General features: G+C 42.2%; 1 protein-coding gene across 1 annotated transcript in view; it reads left to right on the top strand.

Moving 5' to 3' along the window:
* The window catches only part of PLB1 (phospholipase B1), an 89,943-nt gene that overhangs the window by 45,924 nt on the left and 25,946 nt on the right, over positions 1-18,073 (top strand). Inside the window, exons 26-42 of the mRNA XM_062636966.1 lie at positions 576-657; positions 1,298-1,402; positions 2,110-2,205; positions 2,676-2,747; positions 3,357-3,416; positions 3,821-3,881; positions 4,603-4,661; positions 6,398-6,465; positions 7,501-7,544; positions 8,783-8,891; positions 12,679-12,730; positions 12,875-12,955; positions 14,048-14,113; positions 14,565-14,665; positions 15,538-15,619; positions 16,051-16,155; positions 17,656-17,751. Of these exons, the coding sequence (XP_062492950.1) occupies positions 576-657; positions 1,298-1,402; positions 2,110-2,205; positions 2,676-2,747; positions 3,357-3,416; positions 3,821-3,881; positions 4,603-4,661; positions 6,398-6,465; positions 7,501-7,544; positions 8,783-8,891; positions 12,679-12,730; positions 12,875-12,955; positions 14,048-14,113; positions 14,565-14,665; positions 15,538-15,619; positions 16,051-16,155; positions 17,656-17,751 (1,339 nt within the window). The remainder of the gene's footprint in view (positions 1-575; positions 658-1,297; positions 1,403-2,109; positions 2,206-2,675; positions 2,748-3,356; positions 3,417-3,820; positions 3,882-4,602; positions 4,662-6,397; positions 6,466-7,500; positions 7,545-8,782; positions 8,892-12,678; positions 12,731-12,874; positions 12,956-14,047; positions 14,114-14,564; positions 14,666-15,537; positions 15,620-16,050; positions 16,156-17,655; positions 17,752-18,073) is intronic.

Here is an 18,073-nt window from a genome sequence, read left to right as displayed (position 1 = left end):
CTGCTTCTTCCTTCTCGCATGTCCTGTGCTCCGGCGTATGTGCCTGCTGCGTGTGGGCTCATCCACAGGCTGCAGTCCCTCCAGGGTGGGTGCCTGCTCTGCCGAGGAGCACCTCCTCCTTATTCCACTGTTGCTCTCTCCTCTTCTTCCTCTCTAGTGTTTTCTGCCCTTTCTTACACAGGTTTTGGCAGAGGCACCACCACCACCTTGGCTGACAGGCTCAGCTGTGCCCTGTGTTTGATTCACTGAAGCTGTCTAGAACTGGCTGCGTCCAGTGCAGGCCTCCCTGTACAAAGGTTCACTCCTGCTGCCAAAACATTGCCATGGTCATCCAGTGTGTTTTTTGCTTGCATGGAGCTTTTTCCTGACTTTATCCTCATGAATTTATGCTTAATAAATGTGTTTCTGCTCAAGAATCAGGGCTGTGGAGAAACTCAGAGGTGAGAGCTAATGCTCCCATTGAGCAGCCTTTGAGAGAAATTCCCCTGCAAGAAGCTTTTAACCCTGCAGCTTGTCATCTCAAAAATGGTGATAAAATGAGGAGCAGACCTCAGCACCGTGCTCTCATCCCACAGGATCGAATGCCCTTGTGTTTTAAACCTGGAGGACAACTCCAATGAGTTCAAGAAGTTGGTCTACTTTAACAGAAGGTATCAGGTAAGACATGCGGCATTATGTTACAGGTTTAATATCACCCTCCTGTTGATCAAACAACCACAGAGAAGCTAATACTTGGAGATGGGGGACAGTTTCCACTCATTTTACTGACATATTTGTAGTTGTGATTAAAACAAAAGAAGGGTGAGAGGGAGATGGGAGTAGGCTCAGGATCTTTCCGACTCTGTTTCATTAAAGCAGGAAAACAGACAAGAAGAAAGGTTATTAAAGAGACAAAGAAAGGAGAATACATCAGAGAGCCCACAGGTTTTTTTATCATTTATCTTCTTGAAGATCAGATTAAGTCAAAGAACACGATAACTCAGGAACACACTTTGGGCATGGGACGTCAGCCAAATCAAAGACGCTTCGGTGGTGCTGGAAGAACATCTTTTTGACAGAAAATCTAATTGCTGGTGTCAGTCGGGCACCCGTCCCCAGGCTGCCTCTGCAAAGAAGCCTGGGATGCGTGCCTCAAAGACAGCTGTGGTGGCTGCCCGGCGTGAGCTGGAAACCACAGCCATGTCTGGGTTTCTGCGTTAGGGAGGGGAAAGCCTTGGCTGAGATGTAAATGGATGGAGGGACTCAATAAGCTGAATGTAAAAGGAGGAACAGTGACAACTTTTCTTTGACTCTTTAGGAGAGAACGCGCCAGTTAGTGGAGAGTGGAAGGTATGACACTACAGATGATTTCACAGTGGTCACGCAGCCGTTTTCAGTGAATATCGAGATGCCAAAAACACAGGTAAAAACAACCAAAACGCCTGCCCCTACATTAAATCCTGGTGTGATTCCACTGGCTTTTTAAAATTGTCTTGGCTTTAAGTGTGACCAGCAGTTTTCTAGCCTAATAATTATTTATGTGCAGTATATATATATATATTATATGAATTTTAACTCAAGATTCAGTTAACATCTAAAATTGCAGAAAATGCTTATGGAATAATAGTAGATAATGGGCAACAGGAATACCAACCTTGTAGACATGATCTGGGACACTGAGTCCATGCCACAGCAATGAGACAACCATGCAGTAGATATTTAGCTCAAAATCTTCAGCAGGGAGCACTTCCCGTATCTTCCCTATACATCACAAATCCCTTCCAGTGCTTTGGTGTTTGACTTTTAGTATGTTCTTCGGAAGAGTATAGTGTATTAATCTCAGGAGAAATAAACAATACAATCAAGATCTGTGCCCAGGTATTCCATACATACAGTCATAGTGGCCTGTATTCCTTATTACTTTGAAAATCCTATATTAGAAGATTTCAAGGCTTCTTAGTTCTGAATTACTAGTGTTCTCTGGACCAGTTTCATTCTCTTGGCTTCAGAGGCCTTTACAGCTACTTCAGTTTGAAGTTAGCTGCAGTATTTCTCTGGAAGAGAGAGGGGATAATGCACAGCCTGTTGTATATTTACTGCCTCTGTAACAGCACTCATCCTGTTCTCTAGGAGGGGTTGCCGGACAGTTCATTCTTTGCCCCAGACTGTTTCCACTTCAGCCAGAAGACTCATTCCCAGGCTGCACGTGCTTTGTGGAACAACATGGTAAGATTTCTAAGGGATATATTGGTCATCCCTTTTCTGTTCCATCCTACCCTTGGCAGCAAAAAAGCCCTTCAGGGAGCAAGTATCTAGCTAACCCTATCTCTTCCAAACCCTTGATTGTGTTTACAAAGGAAGAGAGAGATCATGTGAAAAAAGCTCACCTGAACTGTTAAACCAGTCACATCCAGCTAGTAAATCTCAGAGTATGTTAAGGCTGGGGGTGCTGAGGCTTCTTTCAGGGCGATGATACCTGCCTGGCATGTTGATTATCAGACCGCATTCGGGGTGTATGTGTATTAGCCTCTTCAGCACGCTAAGAAGCAGTGCATGGAGGCAGCCATTAGCATGGGTGCAGTACACTGCATTTGTCTTGCTGTGCTGCAGAGGTGGTTTCCAGTGGTTGGTAGCACAGCATTACTTGCTGCTCTCTCTTATTCACTTTGCTTCTGTGCACCCCCATTTTTCCACAGATGGAACCCTTAGGGGAGAAGACAAATAATCAGCAAATGGACCGTGAGATTGTTCTCAAGTGTCCAACTGAGGTAAGTTTAAAAGGTGTCTGTGTTTATGTGGAGGTGCTATAGGTGGCTGGGAGTCTGCATGAGCCTTTACCAACTGCCTAGAGCACTTGCCCATGTATTTTGTGCCCCTACCACTAGTAGCAGTATGAATGCTCCCCTGTTAGATGGAGGGCAGCAAGCTTGTCTGAGCAATAAGCTTCCTCACAGTCACACATCATGGTTGGCAAAAACATGAGGGAAGGGTGTTTGGCCTACCTAGTCAAGGTCATCAAGTATCCACACTGAATAACAGAGCTTCAGTAGAGAAGCAAAGAAACGCTGCACCAGTCAGCATAGCTTTGCCAAGGTCACTGGGACTGCCTTGCAGTAAGACCACAAGCTTCTTGTTAATCACACACAGCGAGGTCCTGAGCATATTCTGTATGTTCTGGCTGTGTGAAAATACTCACATTGTTATTGTAGGCATTTTAAAAATGCCTTTTTGGGGGGGTGGTTGTTTGTTTGTTTGGGTTTCCATTTGCATCAAGATGCTAATCATCTACAGACATCTGAGAACTGAAAGCTGGGGAATGGAAATCTACATATATTCTTCCGGTGTTTTGCATTGACTGAGATTGTCTTGTTTTGTAGGCTGAGCCATTCCTGAGGACATATAAGAACAGTAATTACATATACCCTAACCAAGCTCCAGTAAGTGTCAACTGTGTTATTATAATCCCACTCTGCTGCATCTGTTTCTGTATGGTAACCAGATGAGTCATGATCTGCAGTGCAGGTGAAATCAGTCTTTGTTCAAAGGGGCTTGGGAGGATGACTGCATGGCATGGAACAGGAAAGCAGCCCCAGAATTAAGCAAAACACATCCAGAAGCACCTATAAGAACACAGGCTCGGACAGCAAGGTTATCAGTGCAGGATGATACCCTAATCTGAGCAATACCAAATATGACTATTGAATGAGCAGCCAAGACCTGTCTGGTTAATTACATGCTAAAGAGGTTCTGGTTTATCCACCTGGCCTCTACTAGGAAGATCCTAGTTACAACTGACTGTATTTGCTAGTCAAATGCTATTCAGCTTTATTCTTCTCTTTAGAATTATGGAAGCCAGCTGCTATGCGAGGACAGGTCTCCATCCTCCCCTCCTCCAACTTCAGGTAGTCTTGCCTGTTTTATGTTAAGAGGCTGAACAACCTTCAACTGCCCTTCAAGATGGTTTTTATTTCTGCTGAAATGACTGCTGGACTGTGAAAAGTACTGCTCAGAAAAGATGTCATGTTTCTCAGCAGCTGCTTAATAGAAACAGCGCCATACTGTCACGCAAGGTAGCATTCTGATTAAGTAGCTCCACTTAAGTCACTGCCAGTGGAGAACTTCAAAATATCCATGCTAAAATCCAAATCTGGGTGCTGACATAGCCTGTAAGTGATGCCACCTAAATCTTGGGGAAGGAAACTGGAAATCCAGCTTCATGCATGTTAGTCATGTTTTTCATGTATTTCAAGTATTCAGTTTTTCAAATAACTTCATTTTCTCTTCCTCTTCTCCACCTTTTTAGAGCTTTCCTGTTCCTGCTTTGTCTAAACTGTGCTGTTTTACTTTCAGCTTGGTGCTGGATATTGTTTGCAACTTACTGTTTGCTCCTTGCTGGTCTGTCTTTTCACTAGCAATGTTAACCACTGACATGCTGAATAATACACGTATGCTACTGCTACAACCACATGAGATGAACTGGAGAGACCTCCTGTTTTACCACCTGGGTATTGCAAAACCTTGTCTGAGCATCAGAATGCACAATGGCATGTTTCACACACACAGTGGTGAAAAGGAATAGCTATTTGCTATCCAGGTTCAACTGTCTCTCTCTTTCCTTTGCAGTGCATTCCCTAAAGCCAGCTGATGTGAAAATTATAGCAGCCCTTGGGGATTCTTTGACGGTAAGAAGATAGGGTTTTTACTGTTCTCTTGGTAAAACTGCAAACATGTGCCTGCGCCGGTGGAGAGGAAATAGCTGTTGTACCTAGAAGCAAAGATCCATTCATTCATGGATGATAATAGATCTAGCAGCTAGAACAGGAAAGAAGGTGTCAGTTCTCCAGCACTGTTTCCCCCACGCACATATTCACATGCTTTTGAACTCAGGCAAAACACAGGCAAACCCTTTAAAGAGGTGCCTAAATATCTGTCTGAATTGCAGACAGAAGCGATCAGATGCTGTTGAAACTAATGGGACACAGCACCAGCCTTAGGTTACTGTGTTTTTCAGAGTTTTTCTGAACAGAACCAGGCTGGTGAACCTGTTCCTTTCCCTCTCTCCTTTCAGGAACAGAGTGTGACTAAGGGATGTTGGATAGTGGCATGTTATTCAATGAGATAAGGATGCACAAGGATAAGAGCCCTCTCACTTTATCAATTTAAGAAGATATTCAGTCTTGTGTGTGTGTTCCTGTTTTAACTTATAGCTAATTTCTTTATCAAGATGTAGCTCTTGATGGCAATGATTATCTGAGGCAGTCTAAAAGAAATATGTCTCAAGGTCTGGCCATTGTATGTTCCAGTTATGTCCTTCTGCCTGCTGTTTTCATACCAGTCAAAGACTGGATCTCTACAGCCAGCTCAAAGGAAACACTGGGCAGAAAGACATAATTGGAACATAGGTTTCTCTGAATCTGAGCCTGAACAACAACGATATTGTGTGTACAAACCATGAAGCCTTTACAACTCTCTGGCAGGCATGTTGCTAAAACTCCTACACACTGGAGGCTGCTGAAATAAATGGAAGCTTTCAAATGCAAACTTGCAATGTTGACAAATATTCTGTATATAGCTGTGGTTGCCACGTTATAATATCCAGGATCCTGCAGGTGTTTCTGCTTCTAAGTATACTCTGTAGGAACTGAGAATAGAGCTTTCATTGACAGTGCAGTGGTGCATTGCTGTATCAGAGCTGCACTTGGTCTGTGCATAGCCATTCTGAATACAAGTCTTCCATTAATCCAAGCAAGCTTGTACATGGAAGAAAATGTAGTATTGCTGTTTAATCTGAGGTAGTAGCAAACAGTCTACCTGGTCTTGTGCTGTACTACCCCATACTCAAATTTAGTATGAAGCTATAGTATCACAGCTGCCAGGCACCCTGCTTCTGAATTCTTGGTGGTATTTTAGGAGGGATGTAGTTGCTAGCTTGCCTCTTTGTTTAGCATAAATGTAGAGTGCTTTCCTCCTTGCTGTAGTACTGCTACAAGACTCTCCATTTAGCAAAACGCTTTTCAAATTGGTGTAAAGATATCACAGTGCTTCCTTCTGAGATACATTTGTTTTCTCTGTTGTGTTCATATAGTCTTACTTATCGTTAGCCAGAAAGTTTGTTTGAGATGCTTTCATCATTCTTGACTAATGCAACCATAAATGAGTTATTCAGCTCTTCTAGACCCATGAGAAAAAACCTTTTGTTCCCCACCTCCATCATTTATTTTGTGTCACCTACAATAAGTTGCTTGTAAATAATTACAAAAGGTATTGAAGCATTCTTCAGAAGGAAGACTTTAGAAAACCAGATGCTTTCCAAAGCTTTTGAAGAGATGCATTCAAAAGTAAATGAAATTATTATGTATGACTATTGCATTAGTAATTGTGCTTTAATTTCATTTGGTTAATGAAAACTAATGTGTAGGCTGGTACAGGAATTGCCTCAGATAGTCTCCTGGATTTGAGCACTGAATATCGGGGACTGTCTTGGAGGTAAGTCTTCATTCAAAGTGACGAGGAGAGATGCATTCTCTCCTGTAAAGAATATTATTCCTTTCCACACCTTTGGGGTCTTTCAGCTGTCAGAAATTTGAAAGGAAAAAAAAAAAGTTGCTTTTTGGGCTAGCATTTCTTGTGAAAGATGCACCAAGATCCAGGATTTGTCAAAAAGGTGCCTTTACAGAAAATGTTTTAAGCAATGGATTTCAAGCTAGCCTTGTGACTTCTCTCACACTTTCATCTTTGGCTGCTCATGACTGTTTGTATTCTTATGGTGGGATGGCAAGTTGTAAATCTACAAAGCTGGAGAAAAATCACAAACGAGTCGTAACTTGCTGCTTTTGGGACTTCTCAATATTTGCTATTTGACAGCTTTCTGTAGCACCACAGAAAATGTTTTTTTTTAACTGGAGAACTTTCACCACATGCAGCACACACTTGTAAAAGACTAAATTTGTTTGCTGTGATGATGTAGCTCAGTTGACATTGATTTCAACAGCTCTGTGCTGTCCTAACCACCTCTCCGTAAGCCAGAGCATGGCCTCAGTGTGCCCCACCAATTTGGAAAGCTTGAGAGAGCACCAATGTGCAGGATGCAGGAGCTGGGAATGAGGAGCTGCTCTTGGAGCTCTCTTGTCTCCCATGGGCCGGCTGTTTGGTACTGCCTTGAGTGGCTTTACAAGGCTAGAACTGGTCTCAAAGCTGACCTTCTAATCTGCAGTACTTTAGGACTCATCCATTCGAGTATGTAGTTGTCTCAGGCATTTTCTGCCATTTCACGATTGACTACACCCTTGTACAGCTGCAAGACCATTAAATCCGTCTGGCAAGCATCTTTACGACTGAAACCTCAGCCATTTTCCCCAACAGCGCTTCCACGTCTGTCCTTTCCGTGTAATCCAATATATTGATAGTTACCAAATTAATCACCCTCCCCTTTTTCTCATGATGTGTGGTAGGTTTCCACTTTGCTTATTGTCTCTGTCCAGCTAAGAGATGTGTGATTAGGATTTCTCTTTCCTGTTTTAGTATTGGAGGAGATGCATCATTAGAGAACATGACAACTCTACCTAGTAAGTAAATGCTTTGCTAGATCTAATTGGCAAGATTGGAGAGAGGGAGAGGGCTAATTTATGATGTGTTTACAGAGTATCTCAAAGCTGTATTAGAGTAATTAACAAGAGCTACCTTTCAAAGGAACAATATCATAGGACTAATGAATAAAAAGCTGGCTTCATCAGTGAAGCTGAGAAGCATCTAGAAATTCCCTTACTTCCTTTTCCCCCTCCCTTCTCGAGTGCTGGGTGAGCGTTATTTGAATCTCTACAAAAGCCTGCTATGTCTGTGCTTGTGATGCAATTAACTTTTGCATTTAATAAATAATCCACTGCAGCTTTTTCCAAAAGGAGATGTTTGCACAGAGGAGACCTCTTTGGTAAATATAGCTGACTACTCACACATGTAACCTGAAGGGAGTAATTTTAACTTTCTCTTCACTGAAACATGCAACTTCTTGCAGCTCAGCCTATTGTTAATGTAAAGCCACTCGAGAGTCAGTTTGGATCAGCTTTAATAATAAACTTCTATTTGGCGAGGGACAGTAAACTGTCCTTCTGTATGTTGCCCATTATTACAAGCAGAATGTAACAAGAATATAATCAGAATAAGCAATTAATGGATTCACTGGATGCTATTACATTTGACAGAGCCTTTATTTGAAATGTGGTTAAATTCAACCTTTGAGATTATAGTTTACAATGCAACCATTTTCACTCTCAGCTGTGAATTACTCTATTGACTTCCTTTTGTAAGCTACTATGGAGGTAACAGAGAACAAGATGATATTTCATCAGAGCCATGCATCTGAGGCTTTCATCTTCATATTTGTCAGTAGTAAGAGATTTTGCACAGCCATGAAGCAGACCTAGATCCCCTGGCTGAAAACGAGCTCCTGCTGGGCTGAAACCCCCTTCAGGTTTGCTTCACAAAGCCACCATCATATGACTGAGGGTCTTATTTTAGGCTTTAACCACCACAACATGAGCTATTACCATACACAGCAATTCTTAATTCTGCTCATCGTATCCACCGGTGACAGTGCAGTGCACAGCAAGCCCAGGGCTGTCTGCATCACTACCAGCTGGTGATCCTTTTTGCCACTGTTTGGTGGATGCATCTAGAGGACCGGAGGCTGCAGTAGCTGTGGCAGTGCTGTCAGAGAGCAGAGCTGTAGCAGTGCTGGTGTGTGCGAGTCCCTGGGGTAGGCAGAAGGTGTAATAACTTTCCCTTTGTTGCTATCTTTCTTTTTCAGACATCTTTCGAGAGTTCAATGTCACAACTGTGGGCTATTCGACTGGTACAGGGAGTGCAAATGAGTCGAATGCATTCCTTAACCAGGCAGTTCCTGGAGCGCAGGCTGAGTATGTAGCTTCTTGTTTAACATATGCAGGTGATGGATGCTTCATCTAATTGACTTTCAGCTGTCTCATGTGCTGTCACAACTTGCTCTGAAGAGCAAGCAAAACCAGACTAGTTAGGGTTTAAATTCCCTCAAAAACCTGTTAAATGTATGGGCTTATTTCATAGCTGAACATTCAAATGAAGATAACAGTCCTGGTTATGAAATCCACAATCAAGAAACTGGCAGAAACTGGAGGTGGTGGTTTCTACTCTTCCTCTTGAACAGCTCTTAATTTATCTATTTATCTGTCAATAAATCTCTGAGATTATGGATATTTTCAGAAAGTGAGCATGTAGTGAAATGTTAAAGAGATAATAGGAGAAAAAGTAGATGAAATCTTTCATAATTCTAGCCTCAGGTTTCTGAATAAGCAAGCAGGAGTGGATAAGAGAGAGTAAAAAGAACAGCCACAGTCTTGAATCTGAAAAGTTAGTGATGGTCATATATGGGGTTTGGTGCATTGCAGACCTGATGCAGTTGCAACCACTTCTGCCAATATAATAGGGTTTGTAATGTCCTGCAGTCATTTGAATTTGGCTTCTTGCTTATAGTCACACCTGGGAGGCTGCATGAGTTGAGCTTTGCTGTACTTCTTATCCTAGAAATCCCTGGCTTCTTACTGAAAGAGTCAGTGCTGTTTAATTAACAAAACAGATGGCTGCTGGAAGTCAGTCATAGTTTGGGCACAGGTTCTGGCAGCCCATGGCTGGATTTGACACTGTTAGTTGGCATTACCCAGACCTTATTTTGGTTGTTTAAAGAAAAAAAATCCCTCTTACTTCCCAAAGAGGTCTTGGAAGTGAAGCTCAGAAGCTAAGTGAGGTGTTTGAGTTTGTTATATCTAAGCAAAGATTGTAAGGATTTATTGGATATATTTATTGCTCTCCTGCAGGCCTTGAGTAATCCTGACTCATACCAGCAATCTCAGTAAATGCTTTTATTTACTGAGAGACATAGTCTGCTAGGTGCCCTGATATATCCTACAGCTGCCCATACCTGAGAGAAGGCATTTTATTTCCTAGTGATGACTCAGTGTATCTGTGTGTCACTGAGACGTGCAAGAATTATGGCTCTGATTCAGCCACCAAGGAGAATTTATTAACATACTTCTAAATACAGCATTTATCCAGATTAGTTTCAGCTTTTGCTTGTTATAGGGAAGAATAAGATAGGTGCCTGGTTTGTATTTTGTGTCAGTTAAACCCTAAACAGGCTTTTTTTGAGTGGTAGGAAGACTTGAAACAGGATATACAGCCTCTTAAGTCACCCATAAAACTTCAAGCAGCTTGTATCAGTAGCACCCAAGATGTTAAAGTTAGCTGAATGAAATAGTTGATGCATGTTAGTCTAATGAAAAATTGTCTACTTCATCTCTACCATTTAGTCTTCTCTCTTCCCATGCAAGCAGCTGGACTTGATAAACATGATGAAGTGGAGATATCTGTGTTCAGCGACCGTGCTTTGTAAACATCCATCAAGGAGATGCAGACCACAATTGTCCCATATTTCTGCTAGTCATCTGTTGTTTCTGTCTTGTGACTCTCTAGAAAGGTGTGCAAAAGTAAAGTCCTGTAAACTACCTCACTAGTATCCCTGAAATTTGAGATGCTTCTTTTGGGGTTTTGTTTTGTCACATCTGTGCATCTGTCTGTTTGTCTGTTTTGTTCTGTTTGGGCTCTTGATGCACCTGAGAAGATGAATGCATCCTAGTTGAACACTGAAGTGTATTCAAATGTAAGGAACTGTTTCTCCTGCCTTAGGTATTTGGTCCTGGAGTGATGATGCAATCCAGCATTTATTCTTCATCAGCCAAAAATATTCATTTTCCTCTGATTCAAAGGGCAAAAAGAGCCCAGGAGTTAATGCTGGTACTTCAGAACTGTTCTGTGGCCTCTCTCGGTTTTGGGTACCAGTCTGGAAACTGCTTTCCAGAAGTACTGGAACCTTTCTAAAATCAGGTAGTTTTGCACCCTTACCAGCCTTTGGAAACCAGCTGTAAGGGTGTCTTAAAATGAAATCACTGGCTGCTTTGTGTTAACTTGATGGCAGTGTAGCAATGCAGGTCTCATTCAGCAGGATCTGAATCAGATCTAAGCCTATCTGCATTCATTACCAAAGTGCTTACATACATGCTGGAGTTAAGGATAGATCTGAAGCATGTTGCTGAAGCAGAGCCTGGCTGAGATCTCCAACACGTGTCAAAGAAGGAGGTTGAGAATTTAGGACTGAGAGTAGAGAACAGGTGATAAGAACTGAAAATATCTGTGTTTCCCTTTAGCAAACAGTTTCTGCTGATCAGGATCTATATTTGGTGGAAAGTGCAGCTCAGGGATGGGTGATTGCTGGCACTGCTTCATTCATGTTAGATCTTACTGACTGCATTGGTTCAGGATGCACCAGTGTTTCAGTGACTGCATGAGAAAATGGAGGTGTTGCAGGCAGTCAGCTCAACAAGTGGTGTTTTTCTCTGGATCAATATTCAAGTTGATGCCCTAGCTTAGGGGTTTCCATAGTAAGAACAGAAGAAAACTGTGAGCACTTGTGGTTTGTCATAGCTTTAGGATGTAAATAAGTAGGTTATGACATTGGACAAGGGTAACAGTGAACAGAACTATTACATGCCTACAGTGTCTGTGTCACAAGTAGATGTATGACAGGGTTCATTGCCCAGTAAATACACTTATGTTAGCATTAGACCAGTATTCCGTTGGAGAAGGGTGGTGAGAGAGATCTCCTGTTCCTCCAGTAAACATGGTATTGCAACGGAGAGCTAAGCTCTGGTTGCCATACAGAACAAGCGTCATGCTTATTAATGTCAGCTGAAATGCTTCCAGAAATGATAGACAGCCAGTGAAGTGTTTCTAACAAGAGCCTGAAGGGAGATGCAGCTCATACCATAGGACAAAGCTGCCTGGAAGGCTGAAGCTTTCCAACCACATTCTCTTTTCTATGCATATTTGAGGATCAGCGTGTCAGGGCAGTCAAACAAGGTTGAAGCGTTCAATCTGAGTAACTCAAAATTCATGGAAGTTTATATATATATATATATATAAAAATGTATATGTGTGTGTATATATACAAAAAAGAGATAGAGGGAGTGCTCACTTGGCTATTGGAAAACAGCAAGGCTGTCATCTTAACCTGCCTGAGTAATCTGGAGAGTTTCTTTGTTTTTTACTTGCCCTGAAAGGCAGCGTGCACAGAGATGCTTTACATAACTGAAAAGGAAGTATTGGCTCCGGGTGCAGGCTACAGAAATGAGGGAGGTGTGCACAGTGAACTCTGAAACGCTTCAGCTTTGCAGGGGGATGAGGTGTGGTTTATGCACAAACATTGCTCAAGAGATCGGTTAAATAAGGGGACTTGGGATCCCCTTGTTGTTTTAGTCCAGGAGGAATAGACTGGTGGCCACCTAGCTCTAAACAGGCCACCTCATTTGCTTACAAACACGTTTCTGTGTCTGGCTTTTCAGCTGGTTTAGGTGCTAAGCACTGTAAAAGCAGCTAAACTTATGGTTCCAGATTAATCATTGAATTAGAAAGAAATCAGGATTCAAGTTCAATTTGATATTGATTTTTCCACAAAGATACGAATTTGTAATTTGATCACAGCAACATGAGTATTGTACTGTCTCCTCACTCAGCCCTTATGATATCTGACAATTTGATTTAAGATGTCTGGAGAGCGATAATATTGAGTTTTCCATACAGGTGCTTCTTTCACTCACAAGTTGTCTTCCTCCTCAGGCACTTACCAGCCCAAGCAAGAAATCTTCTGAGACTAATGCAAACTGATCCTGTAAGTTGCCTGGGACTCCTTTAATCTTACAACACGAAAAGAAACACGTGTTGCTTCACACAATACATCCACCTGCAGTGATACCGTGTGCATATCAAAAAGTCAAGGAAATTCAGGCTTGTGATTTTTTTCCTTATTGCACAGAGAATTGACTTCAGTGCTGACTGGAAGCTGATAACAGTACATATCGGAGGCAACGATCTGTGCAACTATTGCAAAGACCCTGTGAGTAGTGAACTGGTTAACTGAGACTGTAGTGGGATTGTGATGTGAATGTAGAAGCACATCAAAGGAAATCCATGGATCCTTAGACCCTTCACATGAGTTATATATGCGTTGCTGTATGTTTTGATGGGGGTTGCTGCTGGCAGTGCCCTGATGTAAAACCAGTTACAGCATCGGATGGTTTTGTTCTCTCTGGCTTACTCCAAGGTAAGAATCACTGTCTTTGCTACTGTCTTTCAACCATGAGCAAAAAATGGAAGAAAAGCTTCACTCCTCTGATGTGGTAACTGTTCTACTCCTAGCACAGCCTCATTAAGACACCCAAGAAAGACCTGTACTGCTTTGAACTACCGACACTCCAATCCTACAGGAGTCATTACCCCATAACTCACAGTGTAGGGAGGTGCTAGGAAGGGTATTAGGGAAGGTGCATATTAGGGAAGTTGCGCAGTGCCCAGTGCCATTTGAATTTTATGCTTCTCTGGATTGTAGAGAAGCCTTTAGGGCTGCCATAAGGAGATCATGGGAGCTGAGTGGGCAGGTGGCAAGGAGAGGCCAGCTTTTACTCTCCTGCTTTAAAATGCTAAATTCTTGTGACCATTTTCAATTCTCCTGTACCCCCTTGTGCTTGAGAAATTTGCTGCTCCTGCAGGAGCCTCACTAGGCATCTTCGCTGCTGCCACCAAGTTTTATAGCTTTATTTATAGCTATGACCTTGATTAGCAAGGATTTCACCTCATTTTATGAGAGCTTATCGGCTGGCTCTGAGCACACCTATGGCTGCTTGGTTTATGCTGTTCAGCATGCATTCAGATTGGGTTCCTTCCTGCATCTTTACATGAAGGACCCAGTGGATTTGAGTTAAATATACTACTCAACAAGGTTTATTTTAAACCTAAAATTTCACCCAGACAGTCTACATTTTGAATTAATTGATATGCTTAAAATACCTGTCTCTAGAAAGAAGCAAGAGCAGTAGACCAACCGCAGTGTTGTGTGCCAGAAAAGAAAGTGAATTAATCTGATTCTCCAGCCTCCCAACCCAAATGCTTTGTGTCTCCACTTAGCAGTAATCTCTTCTGTTTCTCTCAGGATCACTACTCAGCTGTGAATTTCACCAGGAGGATTCAAGAAACTCTTGATATTCTGCATGAGCAGGCAAGTGCTGTGAAATTGTCCTTGCATTCTAGCTTGTACTGGTACCTGACTGACCGGTGCTAGCTGTTCTGTCTGTTTGCTTTTGTTGTGTTGTTTCCCATTCTGGCACCAAGCATATTCCATCGACTTCTACAAAAGCATTTCCTTTTGTGTTGTCAATCTGAGAGTAGTGAGATGCAGTCTGAAATGGCAGACAGTAACACTGGGCCACAGTGTTGGAGAAGGATCAAAAACTGAGTTTGGGGAGGAATTGTTGCTTTTTTACTTTCCTTTATTTTTTTTTTTTTCTTCCCTTCAGCAATGGAGAAAGGAAGTTAAAAAAAAAAAACACAGAAAAGAAGACGGAGAGAAAAGGAAGAGAGGGTCAAATGACTGGACTTTAGGGTAAAATAAATGCAGCATGGGCTGCATAATCAGTTGCTTTTACGCTAAAGTCTAACTTACCTTTCAGGTTCCGAAAGCTTTAGTGAGTCTGGTTGAAGTGATGGACCTCCACCCTCTGAGACAGTTGTTTGTGGACACTCAAGTTCAGTGCCCCACTTACATGGCAGAGTAAGACTTGTTTGACTTCCTTTTGTACCTGAGCTTACTGTCCATGATTAGAAAGCGTGTTCTTATTCCATGCTTCTCTCCTCATTTGAACTGATGATCAAAGGTAGCACTACAGTCCTGCAGACATTCCATGCAGTGTGGACATCATCCTGCCTCATGGCATTGCCTTCTCTTGGCTTTGACCTAAGTGTTGTCAGAGAATCCACGCATTTTGTCCATGTCCAGAGCTGTAAGGTTTCCTGTGGTACACAATATACACCTCCTTGAGGGTTCCTCAAGGTGGGGTTGAAGCCCACAAGCATTTGGATTTTCAGGCCTTTTACAGAACGTGAAGTATTTGCAGAGTAGACGGGTTTCTCCTGTTGTAGAGGCTTTATTGCAATGGGTAATTTGCATTCATTGCTGACCCTCCAGACAGGGACAAATTCTGTGTTTTGGCAATGCAAAAGGAATTGTTGATTGGAAATGTACCAGCTCAGAGGCAATGCAGCCAGTAAACTTCAAAGATCTATTTTCTAGTTTCAGAGGGACAGGTATGTGCCTTCGTCAAGCTTCAGGACCTTTGGATGCCAAGGTGTAATGAAAGGGACAAACTATCACAAAGTAAAGTACAGTGTACTTTACTTTGATATAGCTGGGAATGAAATCAAACTGATTTAGAGCAGCACCATTCACATGAGGCAGAACATAAGACTAAGGGTTGAAATGATGAACAACAGCAAGGATGATAAGCCGTTTCCACAGAAACACAACTGTACATGTTTCCTTATTACTCCCATGTCACGAGGATGTTGGGTGACAAAGGATGACTTGTGCATTCTCAGAACTCTAATTCTCTCTATTCCTGTTTTCTCCTCTAACCTCTCCCACAGTTACCTGTGCAGTTGTGTTCTCACAGAAGAAGAAAACTCACAAAATTTATCAATGGTGAAGGAAGCCACCAGAGATTACCAGGTGTGTTTACCAAGAGTTGGTGCAGTAACTTGATTTCCAGTTGAGGTAAGCTCTTGATTACAAAGCAACACATTATAGCAGCATTTTACCCATATGGGCCCTATGAGCTAAAGAGAAGGTAATTTGATGCTACCCAAAACACCATATGACCAAAACCAGCAGCAAAGCCCTTCAGAAGAGCTCTGTTTCCTAGTACAGATGGATAGGTGGGAGTTTGGTTACCAAAATCCTGTTCCCGACAGTATTGTTGCAGTGTTGTGTTCCAGCCTTCTCAGCCACTTTGCAAGCCACATTTGCCAACGTCCGTGGCTATTTCAGTTAACAAGTAAAACCTCCTTTTAATTCATGGGCTTTCAGAAAACAAGCCAAAACCACAGTTATGATGCAGAGACGTTGATGGATTATCGGTGATGGTTTTTTGTTTCTTGTAGCTTGGAATTCGGAGACTGTTGGAGTCTGGCAGATACGACACTCATGAAAATTTCACAGTGGTCATCCAGCCTTTCCTCCAAAATCCCAAGATTTCTCTTGGTCAGGTACAGTCTAAGGAGACTTCTGCATGCAAAGGACTAAGTGTGCATGTCTAACCTATAGAGAATACTTTCATCTTGTTCTGTCCTTTTCTTTTTAAACCTGGTTGCTTTCTGGTACAGTACATCAGATTTCTTCATATACTCAGCAGCTCTTGGTTTTACATATTATGCAGTATATGTAATATGAATTACTGTTTGGGAAAAGGAATCAAAACCTGAACGAAGAGGTTGGTTCTCAAGGGTACAGAAATATTTTTCTTTCTGAACATACAACACGATTAATAAAAGCCAGAGGTACAAAGTTACAGTTTAAAAGCAGCGCTGCTGCACTGCTCACTGGAGACATCTTTATGTCCCATAACTCATTATTCTGTGTCCAACAGAAAAAGAAGTTTACATATGATCTAGTGGGTATAGCAGTTTTATGTAGTGAGCCCTTTTTCCTGTTACTGGCAGTTATGTTTCAGTTCCTTGAGTTGTAAGCCTCATAAAGGATGAAAATGACCGAAACCTTCTCTGAAACTGAAACTCCACTTGCAAATTTTCACATGCCTCTGCACTTCCTCATCTCACCTGGAGCTAAGAGTAGACAGGGCAAAATATTGAGCTGGGATTGCTCTGTAATAACTGAACTGAACTGATCCTGAAACTGCCAGCAACAGCCAGGGACAAGCTTGAAGAGTTCAGATGCTGCTACAGACAAATTTGGAAAACCGGTGGAAACCTTCACAGGAAAACCAGACAGGGATTTGTTTTTTTTGTGTTTTGGTGAAGCTGGTTCCTGTGAAGTCATCCCAAGTTGGTTTGGTACCGAGATAGAGAACACAGAAATGAAAACAGAAGCAGCAGCAAAATATTTCTGAATATTTTATAGTCTCACAAGACTTAGTTCAGATTTTAATGGAGTTCAGGATGCTGTTTTCTATTCTTCTTGTCTCATTCAGATGTTCCTGAACTGAAAACTCTACCCCTAAACATGCCAAAAGATATAGATGCAAATTTTGGTACTAATCTTCGAATAAGGCTAGCCTAAACACACTGAATCAAAACCTGCTCAAGTTTTGAGGAAGAGCTACTCTGACCAAACGAAATCTTGTTTCAGTCATCTGTGACCTAAACTCCTCATCTCAGTACTCACACAAAAGCCAAGATACTTAAATGTCCAAACTCCATTTCCTTCAGATGCTCCAGTATCTGTATCAGAGTAAAGCTTTGCTCAGAGAGGAGGCTAAACACGAAATAGAAAATGATGGGTTTTCTATTTCTGGGTGGATCTGCTCTTGGAGGCACATGAGCATCTCTAGTTAAGTGTTTCTGGCAGCTCATGGACCTGCTGACATACACTGTGTATCACCAGGTAATCACGAGACAATTCTGTATTGGATCAGCAAGAAAAAGCAGCATGAGCCTCTCATTACTGGCTCCGATTTGGCCTCAGCAACCCCAAGTTGGAGCGGTGTGGATTCTTCTGCACTCAGGTGTCCTTTATGCTTTCATTTGTAGGATGGGCATCCAGATCTCTCCTACTTTGCGCCTGACTGCTTCCATCCAAGCCAGAAAGGCCATGCTCAGCTTGCCAAGGCTCTTTGGAATTCACTGGTAAGGTGACAGGCTCTGCATATAATGTGGTCTTTACCTACACCTTACTGCTATTGAACTAATCTCTGTAATAAACATTGCAATGAAAGCCTGCATACTGCTGGACCTTTGTGTTTGTTTCTTAACTCATCACATACCCTCCATATTTGGTGCTGCTCTCAGCCTAGAACCTCTCGCTTCTGAAAGTGCGTGGGGAGGAGAGTGGTGCTGTAGGTGCGTGATTATAGCTGAGTGACTTCAAGTCTACTTCACCCATTGTCATGGAAGGCAGGGTAGCATTCAGTAAGGATGATGTTTCTATGGGCTGCTCTGGGAAACCACC

The sequence above is a fragment of the Pezoporus occidentalis genome, unplaced genomic scaffold, assembly GCF_034315485.1.
Source record: "Pezoporus occidentalis ecotype Australia unplaced genomic scaffold, CSIRO_AGI_Poc_V1 ctg50, whole genome shotgun sequence".
Lineage (NCBI taxonomy): Eukaryota > Metazoa > Chordata > Aves > Psittaciformes > Psittacidae > Pezoporus > Pezoporus occidentalis.
This window is presented reverse-complemented; position numbering and strand designations above follow the sequence as displayed.